The sequence below is a fragment of the Coregonus clupeaformis genome, chromosome 13 (genome assembly GCF_020615455.1).
Source record: "Coregonus clupeaformis isolate EN_2021a chromosome 13, ASM2061545v1, whole genome shotgun sequence".
NCBI classification, from domain to species: Eukaryota; Metazoa; Chordata; class Actinopteri; order Salmoniformes; family Salmonidae; genus Coregonus; species Coregonus clupeaformis.
The window spans coordinates 52,888,717-52,904,506 of NC_059204.1; the positions used below are offsets into that span (position 1 = coordinate 52,888,717).

At 43.2% G+C, this 15,790-nt stretch overlaps 1 protein-coding gene across 1 annotated transcript; it reads left to right on the forward strand.

Moving 5' to 3' along the window:
* The first annotated feature begins 573 nt into the window (after window positions 1-573).
* LOC121579734 (post-GPI attachment to proteins factor 2) lies at window positions 574-9,401 on the forward strand. The gene is made up of 6 exons (XM_041894581.2): window positions 574-925; window positions 1,255-1,423; window positions 2,149-2,398; window positions 4,469-4,575; window positions 5,554-5,662; window positions 7,316-9,401. Exons 2-6 carry the CDS (start codon window positions 1,256-1,258, stop codon window positions 7,444-7,446), a joined length of 765 nt encoding a protein of 254 aa, XP_041750515.1. The 5' UTR covers window positions 574-925; window position 1,255; the 3' UTR covers window positions 7,447-9,401.
* Window positions 9,402-15,790: the final 6,389 nt, after the last annotated feature.

Below are 15,790 nucleotides of genomic sequence, written 5' to 3' on the forward strand. Positions count from 1 at the left end.
TCATAATTACTGTATAAGTGTATGGAAGGGGGTGAGAATCATGAGCCTCCTAGGTTTTGTATTGAAGTCAATATACCCAGAGGGGACAGAAGCTAGCTGTCCTCCGGCTACACCATGGTGCTACCCTACAGAGTGCTGTTGAGGCTACTGTAGACCTTCTTTGCAAAATAGTGTGTTTTAATCAATTATTTGGTGACATGTGATTATATTTAGTACAGTTTTATCTAAAAAGGATAACTTTTGTAATGTTTTACCATTTTTATGAAATTCACTGAGGATGGTCCTCCCCCTCCCCCTCGGAGGAGGAGCCTCCACTGCATGCTTCTAGCCTCATGCTATGAATATGCATAGCCATCTCGAGACAACTCAGATATAAAGTGTTTTTTCTCAAAATTGCCAGGATGTCACGTGTCCTACTTATATCAGTACAATCTTAACAATTTAAGCATTACGAAACTTATATTCAATGCAATAAACCTCATGTAGCAAATAATACATACATTTGTATTTTATTTTACAAATTCGACACTCATTGATCGCCATAAATAAACTCCTTGCTTGGTGGGCGAAACAATGAAAAAACGCCGCCTGCTGATGTACGTAGCGGTCCTTCCGGGTGAAGCGGTGTAGCTCAAGTCTTGTTCGGCTACAGCTGTTTCACCATTAGATTCAACCTGCTAACGGATTACTAAATCAGCACAGTATACTTACACCACTGATAACGATTACTTTACACTAGCTAGCTACATATCTTAATTTTAACGACCTATTTGAGTACCGGTAGCTTGTTACCTCTTTAGCCAGCTAGCTAGCGAGCTGGGAGCTAACGCGTGTTACACGTTAGCGAAAATGGTAGTCTGGTGGATGAGACCGGGTGGAAAGCTATGAAATCCAGCTCCTGGTCGGGATAGCTTGGGGGAACCAGGTAGGCTACCTTGTGTTGCGTGTACTGTCATACTAGTTATCTTTGGTTGATTTATTATTGTGGTTAATTTGAGAATGCATGCCAGAGCAGCTAACTAACGAATCTTCTGTCACGTTAACTGGTTTGGCCATAGTTAGCCGCGCATGCGCCGATGGTAGGCTATAGTAGCTAGCTGGATATTGAAATACAGCAAACGACGTTATGTAGCTTTTATTATTCTACTAGCCAGCTAACATTATCCATGCATCCATGTTTTAAAAAAAGTTGTCAAGGAAGGAGCTCCGCTAACGGGAGCTGTTCCATTTGTTTGGGTGATGTTGTGTTGGCAGGATGCTGCAGGGACTGTACGGAAGTCTGGATCGGGATAAGCCGCTGATCCGGCTGCCTTTCACGCACTTCGCCGTCGGGACCGTCTTGCTGGCTCTAACCGGTCTAATAGCCTGCCTCGTCATCTCTCTGATGTTCCATTTCGATGAGTCTACCTATACCCACTGTCAGGTGAGTAGTTCACCTCCCTTTCGGTCTGTCTTTCTGTCTCTGTATGTCTTGCCTTCCTCTCTCTCTCTGACTCTTCCTAGGGAGGTTTCCCTCACCACTGTCCTTGCTTTTGGGTAGTTAAAGGAAAACTCCTCCCAATAATTTTTGTATTTATTTGTTTTATTAGTCCATGGCTGTTATTGTCCCACAATGTATTACATGTCAGCATTCAAGATACATCACTTTCAAAATACGGAAATATAGCAGGTATGATGCATTTTGCATCATATGATGCTGCGTTCTGCATCAAATGATGCAAAATTCATCATACCGGCTCTATTTATGTATTTTAAAAGTTACATCTTGAATGCTAACATGCATTACATTTTGGGACTATATCAACAATGGACTAATGAAACGAATACCAAAATATACTTTTTGGGTGGAATTTTTATTTTAATAAGGGCCTATGTTGCACTTTGAAAAATGCAGTATTAGCTTAGCTATATGCAGAATGTGCTACACTACACATGCTACACTACTGGTAATACTGACAATGTGTGTGTATCACTTAATTAAATACAGCATTGTAGAATGTGCTACACTACATACACAAATAACACTCCATTGACTGACCTCTCCTCCTGCTGCCACCACACCAGGTGCCCAACTACCTCCCCTCCATTAGTGCGTCTCTCTGGACTCATTAACTGACCTCTCCTCCTGCTACACCTCCTCTCCACCAGGTGCCCAACTACCTTCCCTCAATCAGTGCGTCTATCAGTCTGGTCCCAGAGCGCTATATCTGGAGGTTCTGTATCGGCCTGCACTCCGCTCCTCGTTTCCTGGTGGCTGCGGCCTACTTCAGCTTCTACCGCGGGCGGTTTGCTAAGAGCTTCCCTGACCTGGCCCTTAGTGGCCTGGCTCTCATAGCTGCCCTGGCTGAGAACGTAGGCCTGCTGTTGCTCACCTATGTGTCCTCTACGGAGACCTACAGTGAGTAGACTGATGCACACAGGCATGCACCATATATACAGTGAGGGGGAAAAAGTATTTGATCCCCTGCTGATTTTGTACGTTTGCCCACTGATAAAGAAATGATCAGTCTATAATTTTAATGTTAGGTTTATTTGAACAGTGAGAGACAGAATAACAACAAAAAAATCCAGAAAAACGCTGTTATGTTATAAATTGATTTGCATTTTAATGAGGGAAATAAGTATTTGACCCCCTCTCAATCAGAAAGATTTCTGGCTCCCAGGTGTCTTTTATACAGGTAACGAGCTGAGATTAGGAGCACACTCTTAAAGGGAGTGCTCCTAATCTCAGCTTGTTACCTGTATAAAAGACACCTGTCCACAGAAGCAAACGAGCAATCAGATTCCAAACTCTCCACCATGGCCAAGACCAAAGAGCTCTCCAAGGATGTCAGGGACAAGATTGTAGACCTACACAAGGCTGGAATGGGCTACAAGACCATCGCCAAGCAGCTTGGTGAGAAGGTGACAACAGTTGGTGCCATTATTCGCAAATGGAAGAAACACAAAAGAACTCAATCTCCCTCGGCCTGGGGCTCCATGCAAGATCTCACCTCGTGGAATTGCAATGATCATGAGAACGGTGAGGAATCAGCCCAGAACTACACAGGAGGATCTTGTCAATGATCTCAAGGCAGCTGGGACCATAGTCACCAAGAAAACAAGTGGTACACACTACGCCGTGAATGACTGAAGTCCTGCAGCGCCCGCAAGGTCCCCCTGCTCAAGAAAGCACATATACAGGCCCGTCTGAAGTTTGCCAATGAACATCTGAATGATTCAGAGGAGAACTAGGTGAAAGTGTTGTGGTCAGATGAGACCAAAATCGAGCTCTTTGGCATCAACTCAACTCGCTGTGTTTGGAGGAGGAGGAATGTGGATGGAGGTGGAAACATTATGCTTTGGGGGTGTTTTTCTGCTAAGGGGACAGGACAACTTCACAGCATCAAAGGGACGATGGACGGGGCCATGTACCGTCAAATCTTGGGTGAGAACCTCCTTCCCTCAGCCAGGGCATTGAAAATGGGTCGTGGATGGGTATTCCAGCATGACAATGACCCAAAACACACGGCCAAGGCAACAAAGGAGTGGCTCAAGAAGAAGCACATTAAGGTCCTGGAGTGGCCTAGCCAGTCTCCAGACCTTAATCCCATAGAAAATCTGTGGAGGGAGCTGAAGGTTCGAGTTGCCAAACGTCAGCCTCGAAACCTTAATGACTTGGAGAAGATCTGCAAAGAGGAGTGGGACAAAATCCCTCCTGAGATGTGTGCAAACCTGGTGGCCAACTACAAGAAAAGTCTGACCTCTGTGATTGCCAACAAGGGTTTTGCCACCAAGTACTAAATCATGTTTTGCAGAGGGGTCAAATACTTATTTCCCTCATTAAAATACAAATCAATTTATAAATTTTTTGACATGCGTTTTTCTGGATTTTTGTTGTTATTCTGTCTCTCACTGTTCAAATAAACCTACCATTAAAATTATAGACTGATCATGTCTTTGTCAGTGGGCAAACGTACAAAATATTTTTTTCCTCACTGTATATACACACACACATGCACCGTACACACACACACACGCATGCACCATACATACACACACAAACACAAACTGCTTTGTGCTTTAAGATATGTGTCCTCTACTGAGACCTACAGTGAGTACCGGTAGGTGCACAAGCATGCATCGAACATGCATACACACACACTGCTTTGCATTCCAAGTTAGGACGTGGGACTGATGCACCGTACACATGCATTCATACACCCTTGTGACCAAAGGACGGGTGCATTAATGTAATTTCATTCCGTTTTAGAGTAAGTAACAGATGTAGCTCAATTGGTAGAGCATGGCGCTTGTAACGCCAGGGTAGTGGGTTCGATCCCCGGGACCACCCATACGTAAAAACGTATGCACACATGACTGTAAGTCGCTTTGGATAAAAGCGTCTGCTAAATGGCTTTATATTATTATTATTATTATGTACTGATGTTTTTAGAGTTAAATTCACTGCTGGGTTTGTGTTTGGCAGGTGTTCACAAGAATGGTTTCATCACGTTCACCGCCTGCTCTCTTCTGCACATGCTCATTACCTGCAGACTGTGGCAGGTGATTAAGAAGTTCAGTCTCAACCCCGAGGTAGAGTACACACCCTCATTCCCTCACCTTACCGAGTGTGTGTGAGTGCGTGTGTCTGTGTGCATGTTTGTCATTTGTGCTGTGTGCCTTCGTATTGCCATTCCTCTTCAGTCCTTGAGTACTAGCGTAATCCTCGTCGTGTTATCCCACTTTGTAAGACTTGTCGTAAATGTCTCAACATCCGACTAAAAAAAAGCTGCTGTTCGTTCTTGTACTTGGAACAGGACCCTTTCTTTTTAAAATATATTTTTGTGAGTGAAAATGCCATTACTGTAGACGTGTGCCGGAGGCTGGGTCATTACTGCTACAGCAGCCGTGCCAGAGAACAGGACCCTTTGTCACCACCCGTGACAGCGTTGAGCTACTGTTACCAGGGCCCCTATTAATAAAGAGTCTAAGATGAATTATGCCTTTTGATCATAATTAATACAATTGGACAGGGAGACCTGATCCTAGATTAGCATTCCTGCTTTGAAATGCTTTTTGAATACCAGAGAGCTCATTATGGCCCTGGCTCGTTATGGACACACACACTGGTCTCTGATAGCCTTTCAACACAAATTGAGCCACAGTTTCAACACCAGCAAACAGGTGTGGAAATTAATTTATAACCACACACAGAACTATGATGGTGTCACCCGAGTTGTGTGTGTGTGTGAGTCCACAGCTTGTTTATTGTTAGTGTGTGGCTTGGTCTGTTCAGAGCAGAGCAGGGGAAGTGGGTTACGCACACTGGAACCAACCCAACTACCCTCACCAGCCTGAGGCACTCTGAACTCTAAATACACTGTTACAACACCACCTGTTATAGCTACATTATAACCGCTCACTGTGTGTCTCTCTGTCTCCATCTCTTTCTCCCTCTCTGTCTCAATCTCTCTTTCTATCTGTCTTGATCTCTCATTCTCTTTCTGCGTCTGTCGGTCTCTCTCTCTCTCTCTCTCTCTCTCTCTCTCTCTCTCTCTCTGTCTCTCCCAGGAGTTCACGTCGTTTCGTTGGAAGGTGCGTCTCTTTCTCTTCAATGTCAGCTGTTGTTTGGTCGCCGCCTACTTTTTCAGACGCCACAACAAGTACTGTGAACCAGGAAGTGAGTGTTTGGCTGCATCCGTATTGGAACCCTTTTCCCTATATAGTGTCCTACTTTTGAACAGAGTCCCACCCATTTTTTACTTATGCTCCTCTCAGCTCAGTCAATCAGGTGCTGGTAAAGTCATGTTTCCTAATATACATCACCCTGTAGTAGAGGAAGTTTCAGTCGAAGTTGTCTGTGTTGAGGGTTTTGTTTCTCCATTTCCCTCATATCTTTGTCAACCCCGGCTTTACCAGTAATGATAACACCAATACTACAGTTTGAAAGCTCCGCTCCTTTGACCTCCACCCCAGCTGGTTTCTTACTCCTGTCTCTTCTAGTGTACACATTCTCTCAACTCTTCTGTAACATGCTATGTATATCATCTGTATGAATGTACACTACATGATCAAAAGTATGTGGACACCTGCTCGTCGAACATCTCATTCCGAAATCATGGGCATTAATATGGCGCTGGTCCCCCCTTTGCCGCTATAACAGCCTCCACTCTTCTGGGAAGGCTTTCCACTAGATGTTGGAACATTGCTGTGGGGACTTGCTTCCATTCAGCCACGAGCAATAGTGAGGTCGGGCAGTGATTTTAGGCGATTAGGCCTGGCTCGCAGTCGGCGTTCCAATTCATCCCAAAGGTGTTAGATGGGGTTGAGGTCAGGGCTCTTTACAGGCTAGTGAAGTTCTTCCACACCGATCTCGACAAACCATTTCTGTATGGACCTCGCTTTGTGCACGGGGGCATTGTCATGCTGAAACAGGAAAGGGCCTTCCTCAAACTGTTGCCACAAAGTTGGAAGCACAGAATCATCAATAATGTAATTGTATGCTGTAGCGTTTTGATTTCCCTTCACTGGAACTAAGGGGTCTAGCCCGAACCATGAAAAACAGCCCCAAACCGTTATTCCTCCTCCACCAAACTTTACAGTTGGCACAATGCATTCGGGCAGGTAGCGTCCTCCTGGCATCCGCCAAACCCAGATTCGTCCATCGGACTGCCAGATGGTGAAGCGTGATTTATCACTCCAGACAACGTGTTTTCAGTGCTTCAGAGTCCAATGGCAGCAAGCTTTACACTACTCCAGCCGACGCTTGGCATTGCGCATGGTGATCTTAGGCTTGTGTGCGGCTGCTTAGCCATGGAAACCCAGAACAGTTCTTGTGCTGACGTTGCTTCCAGAGGCAGTTTGGAACTCGGTAGTGAGTGTTCCAACCAAGGAGACTATTTTTACGCGCTACGCGCTTCAGCACTCGCCGGTCCCGTTTGTGTGGCCTACCACTTTGTGGCTGAGCCGTTGTTGCGCCTAGACGTTTCCACTTCACAGTATCAGCACTTTCAGTTGACCGGGGCAGCTCTAGCAGGGCAGAAATTTGACGAACTGACTTGTTGGAAAGGTGGCATCCTATGACGGTGCCACGTTGAAAGTCACTGAGCTCTTCAGTAAGGCCATTCTACTGCCAATGTTTGTCTATGGAGATTGCAAGGCTGTGTGTTCGATTTTATACACCTGTCAGCAACGGGTGTGGCTGAAATAGCCGAATCCACTAATTTGAAGGGGTGTCCACATACTTTTGTTTATACAGTATACCGCTCTCCTTCACTGAGACAAGTGACTCATCTACTCTACTCCCTCCCTCTCTATTTCCCTCTCCCTCCAGTCTACACTCTGTTTGCTCTATGTGAGTACCTGGTGGTGCTCTCCAACATGGCCTTCCACATGACGGCATTCTGGGACTTTGGAAACAAGGAAGTGATGGTCACCACACCAACAGAGGACAAACACTACTGAAGACTGAGAGTGAGGGAGGACACACCCCTACTCTTCATTCTCTTCATCATGCTGAAAGTCTTGGGAGGTGTGGTCAAGGGTTGGGCGATGTCAACCATTGTCCTATCGTGATTTAAGTAGCAGGTTGACGTTTTATTGTCATGAATCTTGTCCTGGAGGCAGAACTGATCTGTTGCCGCTAGATCGGCCTCCTGCAAAGTTGTCTATATCATAACAAAAATGTGCTTTTTGGTCTTAATTTTAGGTTAGGCATTAGGGTTAGCAGTGTGGTTAAGATTAGGGATAGGTTTAAAATCAGATTGTATGACTTTGTGACTGTGCCAGCTAGTGACCACTCTGAAGAGCTGCCTCCAGGACATGAGTCATCTCAGTAAATGCCAACCTGCGATTAAGTACCCATATAACATTGTGATATACAATGGTATCACCCCCCTATTCATTGTTGCACCTCCGTCAATCGGTCGCGTCATTGTTATCAACGTTCTACAGACGCCGCAGTCAAAGTAGAAAGGGGGCTAATGACCTTGAACGGGAGCGATGACTGTTTCGCCTAAATTACACTATAGTGGATTGTAAGTACGATGACATTGCTAAAGTCGTCAAATATTTAGGAGGAAACAACTTAGCCATCATGTCGTCAAATGTACTTTAGACAGATGGCAATGTTGTTATTAGCTAGCAAAGTTAGTCAAAAATAGCTAGAAATGCTAACTTCAGCCAACTAAAATCCAGTAGTCTCCACTCAGTCTTAGCGAGCTAACATTATACTGCAACTAAAGTAAATCTGACGACATAAAAATTATGACACAAGGTTTTGCTACTAATAATTTACTGTCTTTAGAAATGGCATCATGTTTTCAAGCCACAATAATGCACTTTAGTCCCGTGTAGCTCAGTTGGTAGAGCATGGCGTTTGCAACACCAGGGTTGTGGGTTCGATTCCCACGGGGGGCCAGTATGAAAATGTATGCACTCACTAACTGTAAGTCGCTCTGGATAAAAATGACTAGACCAAATCTTTATCAGTGCCTATTGAGGATGTATTGAGTAGAATGTTCAGTTTGCCATTAGTCCTAAAACCAACATTCGGTACAATATTGTGACGAAACGTGCAACCCATGAATTGGCCAACCCCAAAAAATATTTTTTAAAGAAAAAAGGTTACACAAATCAATTTTAAAAGGACCGCTATCGTGAGCTCGCTCGCATGCTACAGGAGGGATGAAAGGAATCATGACAAAATATATTTTGGAGCCAAAATATTTTTGGGTTGTTTATTCCTCTCTGTTGGAGCTGTGGCATGGAAGATGTGGTTGTGTGTGCCGACGCGCAAGTGACAACCGCTGGCTGTGCGTCGTGATGGGTTGTAAATACAGAGCACGCAACTGCTGTCCCCAGAACTGCATAATTATTCAATAGGCTTCTATACGTTGTAGGTAGGTTGTAGCCTACATTGCTAATAATAGGCTATGGAAATAGGCCTACTCTATACAACGGTTCTTTCTTAAGCTTTGCTCAGCTGTAAGTTTTCTGTTGACTTCTCATTTGATTTTTCCATCTTGATATTGTTTTGCTCAATTTCACTTGTTGCCTGTAATATTCGTCATTCAAAATAAAGCTGTGATAGAATCGCCTATAGACTTTCACAATTGTTCCCATTTGAAAGCTGCAACGTTAGGACATTAAACACATTCATCTCTCTCCTGACCTGGGTTCAGATACTATTGGAAAACATTTCAAATGCATTTAACCGTGCTTGATTGAGCTTGCCTGGCACAATGGAACAATAGTAGTCGCAAAAGTAAACCCTGTACATCTGGCGCTCTAGTCAGGCTAGAACAAATGATCAAAGTACAGTATTTGATTTCAAATAATATTTGAACCCAGGTCTGGTCTCATGCATAGCTGGAAGTGGAAAAAAATCGGAAATAAAAAGAACATCGGAATTAAAAAAAGCCTTTACTATTCCTTTGTTAGCGGACCTATATAGCCTTCTGTAGCGTGGGATTTCAGACTTTGTCCAGTCTGAAATCTACCCCGAGGTCTTTTTTTAGCTTTCCTCTTACACATTCTGTCGCTATGGTAGGCCAGACGGAGTTGCCCCCATATTGCTTTACACCCTTTTTGCCAAGACAATTCCGTAAGGAGTTGGCAAGAGAGCAGAAAAGACTGGCACTCAGGCTAGAGCAACAGGATCTTTGGGTTAGTTTCATACTTATCATATGTGGTTCGGATTACACATCGTGATGTCAAACCTACTGTACAAGTATGTCAGCTCAACAAAACTGCAGTGGACAGACTCCAAAGATGTTTTGATCGTTTGAAAAGACAGGCTGCATCTCAAATGGCTTCCTACTTCGTATAGTGCATTACTGTTTACCAGGGCTCATATGACTCTGGTCAAAAGTAGCATGCTATGTATGGAATAGGGTGCCATTTGGGGCCCATCATGTGTATACATTGGATTTAGTAGTTCATCTTTACCATTACAAAAAAAATGCCTCTGCCTCCGATGGGTTCATATGAAAAGGCTGTCAGTGTCAGCAACCCTGGATGAAGCTCTGACTGTAGACTCACACTTGCCGAGATAATCAGTGATCAAGACGTTGAGATCTCTCCTGGTGGGTGTAGGATGGCAGTTTTATTTTACATTTTAGTCATTTAGCAGACGGTCTTATCCAGAGCGACTTACAGTTAGTGAGTGCATACATTTTTCATACTGGCCCCCCGTGGGAATCGAACCCACAACCCTGGCGTTGCAAGCGCCATGCTCTACCAACTGAGCTACAGGAGGGCCTATAAGCCAATGTCAAAGCTTGCAAGCAAGAGCTGCCCTCTCCCGATTGGCTGTCGCGCAGTCGTGCCGATCTCTGGTCGCTGGCCGTTAAGTCGTTGTCTCCTTTCAATGCAAAATGACTGGTCGCTGGTAGCTATGTCGCTGATTATCTCGCCAGGTGTGAGTCCCCAATCAGAAAGATGTTGAGGAAACACTGATATCGAGATCTAGAGAACTCAAAGCACAACCTCTGTACTTTAACATTTTAGTAATTTAGCAGACGCTCTTAACCAGAGCAACTTAGTGCATTTATATTAAGATAGCTAGGTGGGACAACCACATACACTGCCTTCAGAAAGTATTCACACCCCTTTACCTTTTCCACATTTTGTTGTGTTACAGCCTGAATTTAAAATTGATAAAATTGAGATTTTGTGTCACTGGCCTACACACAATACCCCATAATGTCAAAGTGGAATTATGTTTTCAGAAATGTTTACAAATTAATTAAATATTAAAAGCTGAAATGTTGAGTCAATTAGTATTCAACCCATTTGATATGGCAAGCCTAAATAAGTTCAGGAGTAAAAAGTTGCTTAAAAGTCACATAAGTTGCATGGACTCACACTGTGTGCAATATATATGATTTTGAATGGCTACATCATCTCTGTACCCCATACATACAATTATCTGTAAGGTCCCTCAGTTGAGCAGTGAATTTCAAACAGATTTAACCACAAAGACAAGGGAGGTTTTCCAATGCCTTGCAAAAAACCCAGACATTGAATATCCCTTTGAGCATGGTGAAGCTATTACTAACACTTTGAATGGTGTATCAATGCACCCAGTCACTACAAAGATACGGGCGTCCTTCCTAACTCAGTTGCCGAAGAGGAAAGAAACCGCTCAGGGATTTCACCATGAGGCCAATGGTGACTTTAAAACAGAGGCTGTGATAGGAGAAAACTGAGGGTGGATCAACAACATTGTAGTTACTCCACAATACTAACCTAATTGACAGAGTGAAAAGAAGGAAGCCTGTACAGAATACAAATATTCCAAAACATGCATCCTGTTTGCAATAAGGCACTAAAGTAAAACTGCAAAAAATGTGTCAAAGAAATTAACTTTATGTCTTGAATACAAAGTGTTTTGTTTGAGGCAAATACAACGCAACGCATCACTGAGTAACACTCTTCATATTTTCAAGCATGGTGGTGGCTACATCATGTTATGGTTATGCTTGTTACCGGCAAGGACTAGGGAGTTTTTTAGGATCAAAAGAAACTGAATAAAGCTAAGCACAGGTAAAATCCTATAGCAAAATCTGGTTCAGTCTGCTTTCCAACAGACACTGGGAGATAAATTCACCTTTCAGCAGGACAATAACCTAAAACACAAGGCCAAATATACACTGGAGTTGCTTACCAAGACGACATTGAATGTTCCTGAGTGGCCTAATTACAGTTTTGACTTAAATCGGCTTGAAAATCCATGGCAAGACTTGAAAAGGGCTGTCTAGCAATGATCAACAACCAACTTGACAGAGCATGAAGAATTTTTTAAATGTGTAAATATTGTACCATCCAGGTGTGCAAAACTCTTAGAGACTTACCCAGAAAGACTCACAGCTGTAATGGCTGGCAAAGGTGATTCTAACGTGTTGACTCGGGTGTGAATACTTATGTAAATTAGATATTTCTGAATTAAATTTTCAATAAATTAGCAAAAAAATCTAAAAACATGTTTTCACTTTGTCATTAGGGGGTATTGTGTGTAGATTGGTGAGGGGAAAAATGAATCCATTATGAATTCAGGCTGTAACACAACAAAATGTGGAGTAAGTCAAGGGGTATGAATACTTTCTGAAGGCACTGTATCAGTCATATTATGGGACCATTTTGTGCTGTATGCTATGATTATATGTACTGTTTGTATGAGTGTGTTATTACTGTGTGTGGGTCAGGGGTTAGAGAGTGGGACACGCCACCTCATGGATTACTCAAACAGTTGCCTGCTGTCGCCCACAGTCAATGCCCATATAACCACAGTGTGTTTGCGTGAGTGTGTGTACACTTGTGAACATCACCAGCGCAGTAACAGTATGCTTGAGTGTGTTACAGAAACGAGGGTGACGCAGCATGCGGTTGCCTGGGACAAAGGAGCATTATGATTGAACCTGTGAGAGGTGCAGGGAAATACTGAGGGTTGATTTGACTTTCAAATCAGACTGGCTATAGGAAGAGGAAGCAGAGCAGGGAGGGAGGAGGCAGGTAACAGGATGGGCCTGGGTTGGTTATACAGTCAAACTAGAGATGCAGTACAGTGGTGCCATATGTGTGAACCCTCTCAGAGTAAATGTGTTGATCAGGGATCCGGTCCCCCCTGTCCATGTAGTCTTATTGATTGTGATCTAACAAGCAAAACTGATCCTAAATCAGCACTCCTACTCTGAAAATCTTGATACATACGACCCCTGGTCTGTGGTTGAGGTACAGTGCGCTCCAAAAGTATTGGGACAGTGACAATTTTGTTGTTGTTTTGGCTCTGTACTCCAGCACGTTGGATTTGAAATGATTCAATGACTATGAGGTTAAAGTGCATTTGAGGGTATTTTCATCCATATCAGGTGAACCGTTTAGAAATTACAGTACTTTTTGTACATAGTCCCATATTCCTAGCACGCAATGATTACATGAAGCTTGTGACTCTACAAACTTGGATGCATTTGCTGTTTGTGTTGGTTGTGTTTCAGATTATTTTGTGCCCAATAGAAATGTATGGTAAATAATGTATTGTGTCATTTTGGAGTCACTTTTATTGTAAATCAGAAGTGTTTCAAAATACTTCAACATCCATGATTACGGATAATCCTGAATTAATCAAGAATAATGATGAGTGAAAAAGTTACAGAAAGATTCACCATGAGGCCAATGGTGACTTTAAACAGAGAGTTTAATGGCAGTGATAGGAGAAAACTGAGGATGGATCAACAACATTGTAGTTACTCCGCAATACTAACCTACTTGACAGAGTGAAAAGAAGGAAGCCTGTACAGAATACAAATATTCCAAAACATGCATCCTGTTTGCAATAAGGCACTAAAGTAAAACTGCCAAAAATTAGTCATAAAAAATGCTAACCTCCCCTGTTATTGTAATAGTGAGAGGTTAGCATTTCTTGGGGAATTTGATAGGTTGTCCCCCAAAAGTTGTGAAACCTTTCTTCCACGACCACTGATCTTCCTTCATATCTTCCCTTATATCATAACCCCTTCTGTGTTTGCAGCCCTGAGTGGTATACTACGAAGTAAGCTAGATCTACTCAGGCTTTTATAAAGCTAGACAACTTCAGTTAGCTTCACATTCCAGATCAGGCTCGTACTACGACGGTTATTGCTTGTCCGCCTGCCGCTAACTCTGCACTTTAACCTCATAGTCGTTGTATCATTTGGCTCTGGTGTACAGATACTTTTGGAGCTTGTTTAATCTCGGACACCCAGAACTAAAATCTGGCGTAATTGCATCAGATGCTTGTTTAAATTCTAGAAGGAGACGTGTTAGATAATGTCCGAAGTCTCCACCCCTTGAAACGGAAACTGACAGCGAGTTTTGGGCAAGTCTATGGGCCAAATGTCCCCTACCCTTCAGAAATCTAAAAGATGCGAGCACCTGTGAAATTGTGATTTGTCCAAATGATCAGTGACAAGAAATGTGCGTACTGGAGAAAAGTTCCTCTTTAGTCGTTGCATCCCACAGTCTGTTGACAGATGCTATCACCGTTTATGCTATGTGCATCTGTCCACGAGAGATTAGGGTTGTTCGAGTAGGTAATGTAAGACTGGACAGGTTGGGCCTTGAAAACAGTGAAAGGTGTTAGGTGTAAATGTAGCTAAGTGGCGGGAATTTACTGTCTCTCACACACACACACACACACTTGCAGACATAAACACATACACAGGAAAAATATTTTTGTAGCTCTCACTCTGCTGGTCTCCCCAACGTGAGAATTAGAGACCATTCTCACACTCCAACCCTCAGGCCAGTGCTACTGCTAAAGGCAGGTTTGGGCGAATGTGAGGAATGCTATATGATTTTCAACCCTGTTCATAGTAGTTCATTGTTTCCAGGAATCCCAACCTTTCAGTGCATGTGTGTGAGTCAGCGTCACGGTTAAGTGTTCTCTGGAATAAGTGTACCTCTGTCCACTTCCCTCCATCTACCCTTTCTCTCTTCTTCAGGTCCCCATTTTCTCCACCCCAGCTCTACCTCCCCCTCTCTCTTTCTCTCACATTTACATGCCCCCACCCCCCCACTTGTCTCCGTCTCTCTTTCTCTCTCCCCTCTCCTCTCTCTCTGTCTCTCTCCCTCTTTGAGTTACAGACAGACACATATGGGAACCACCCAGTGTGGAGGAACTGTGTTTGTTGATAGAGTAGGGCTGCTTTTGTTAAGCCTGTGCATCATGATACTGTAGTGTTCACCAATACTGTATACTGGCCAGGAGGAAGTCCTGAGCGGAGTGCCAAATGGCATCCTATTCCCTACATAGTGCACTACTTTTGTAAAGAAACAAAAGTAGTGCAGTATATAGGGAATAGGGTGCCATTTGGGACACAGACCTACTCCTGATATGTGGAGCTTTTATAGAATTGGACTGTTTAAGCAGAGACACACACACTCACAAATAATTACTATAAAAATTCCAATTCAGGAAGCTGAATTAGAACATATCTTTGACTCCAATATTGTAAAAGACAGGATGGCGGTCAGGATTGTAACATGATTTTATTCTCAGTTTAAATCAAATTAACACAGTCTGAATGTTAGCTCTTCTCAGTTTACACAATGCCTGGCATTTGACAACTTTTTTAACATTGCATGGTCACTGAAATATTTAAAACAAAAAATATTAAATAATGTTAAACACAAATTACCTTACAGGTTTGATAGATATTCTACATAAAAAAAAATTACTTTCAAGCACAGCCCATGTGGAATATAATGGGGGGGAGGAGAAGGAAGTAATGGTGAAGGGAGGCATAGGGTAGGAGAACAGGGGAAAGGAGAGGGGGGGGAAAGAGGAGAGGCGCAAAGAGGAGGGGAGAAGAGCGAATGAAAGGAGAGGGGAGGGGGACGGAGGGTGGTCTGTAAACATTCCACTGCTGGAATGGTCTGGAAGGTATACAGGCAGACAGGAAGTGAGGGGGGAAGTGGAAATGGCTCCCTGCCTCGTTGTGAACCTCAGTAGGAGGATTACTTCCTGTAGCAAAGAGACTCTGGACTCAAGCTGTGTCTAACCTGCAGGCTAACTCAGGGCGTACTCCATTTATCCTGAATGAAGTGTCTGAGCCTCGAGTTGAGGACCAATGAAATCAGATACCCTCCCTCTCTTTAAAGATTGTGTTATTATCCCCTTCATTTGAGGAAGACGATTGATTAAATATTACATTAATAAAATGTTTTTTGTGTCTAAATAGTTTTATTTTTTAACACCCATCACGACACATTTAGTAATGACAGTATTTGCTTTCCAAACTGTATGTTTGTGCAATTGTATTTTGAAATT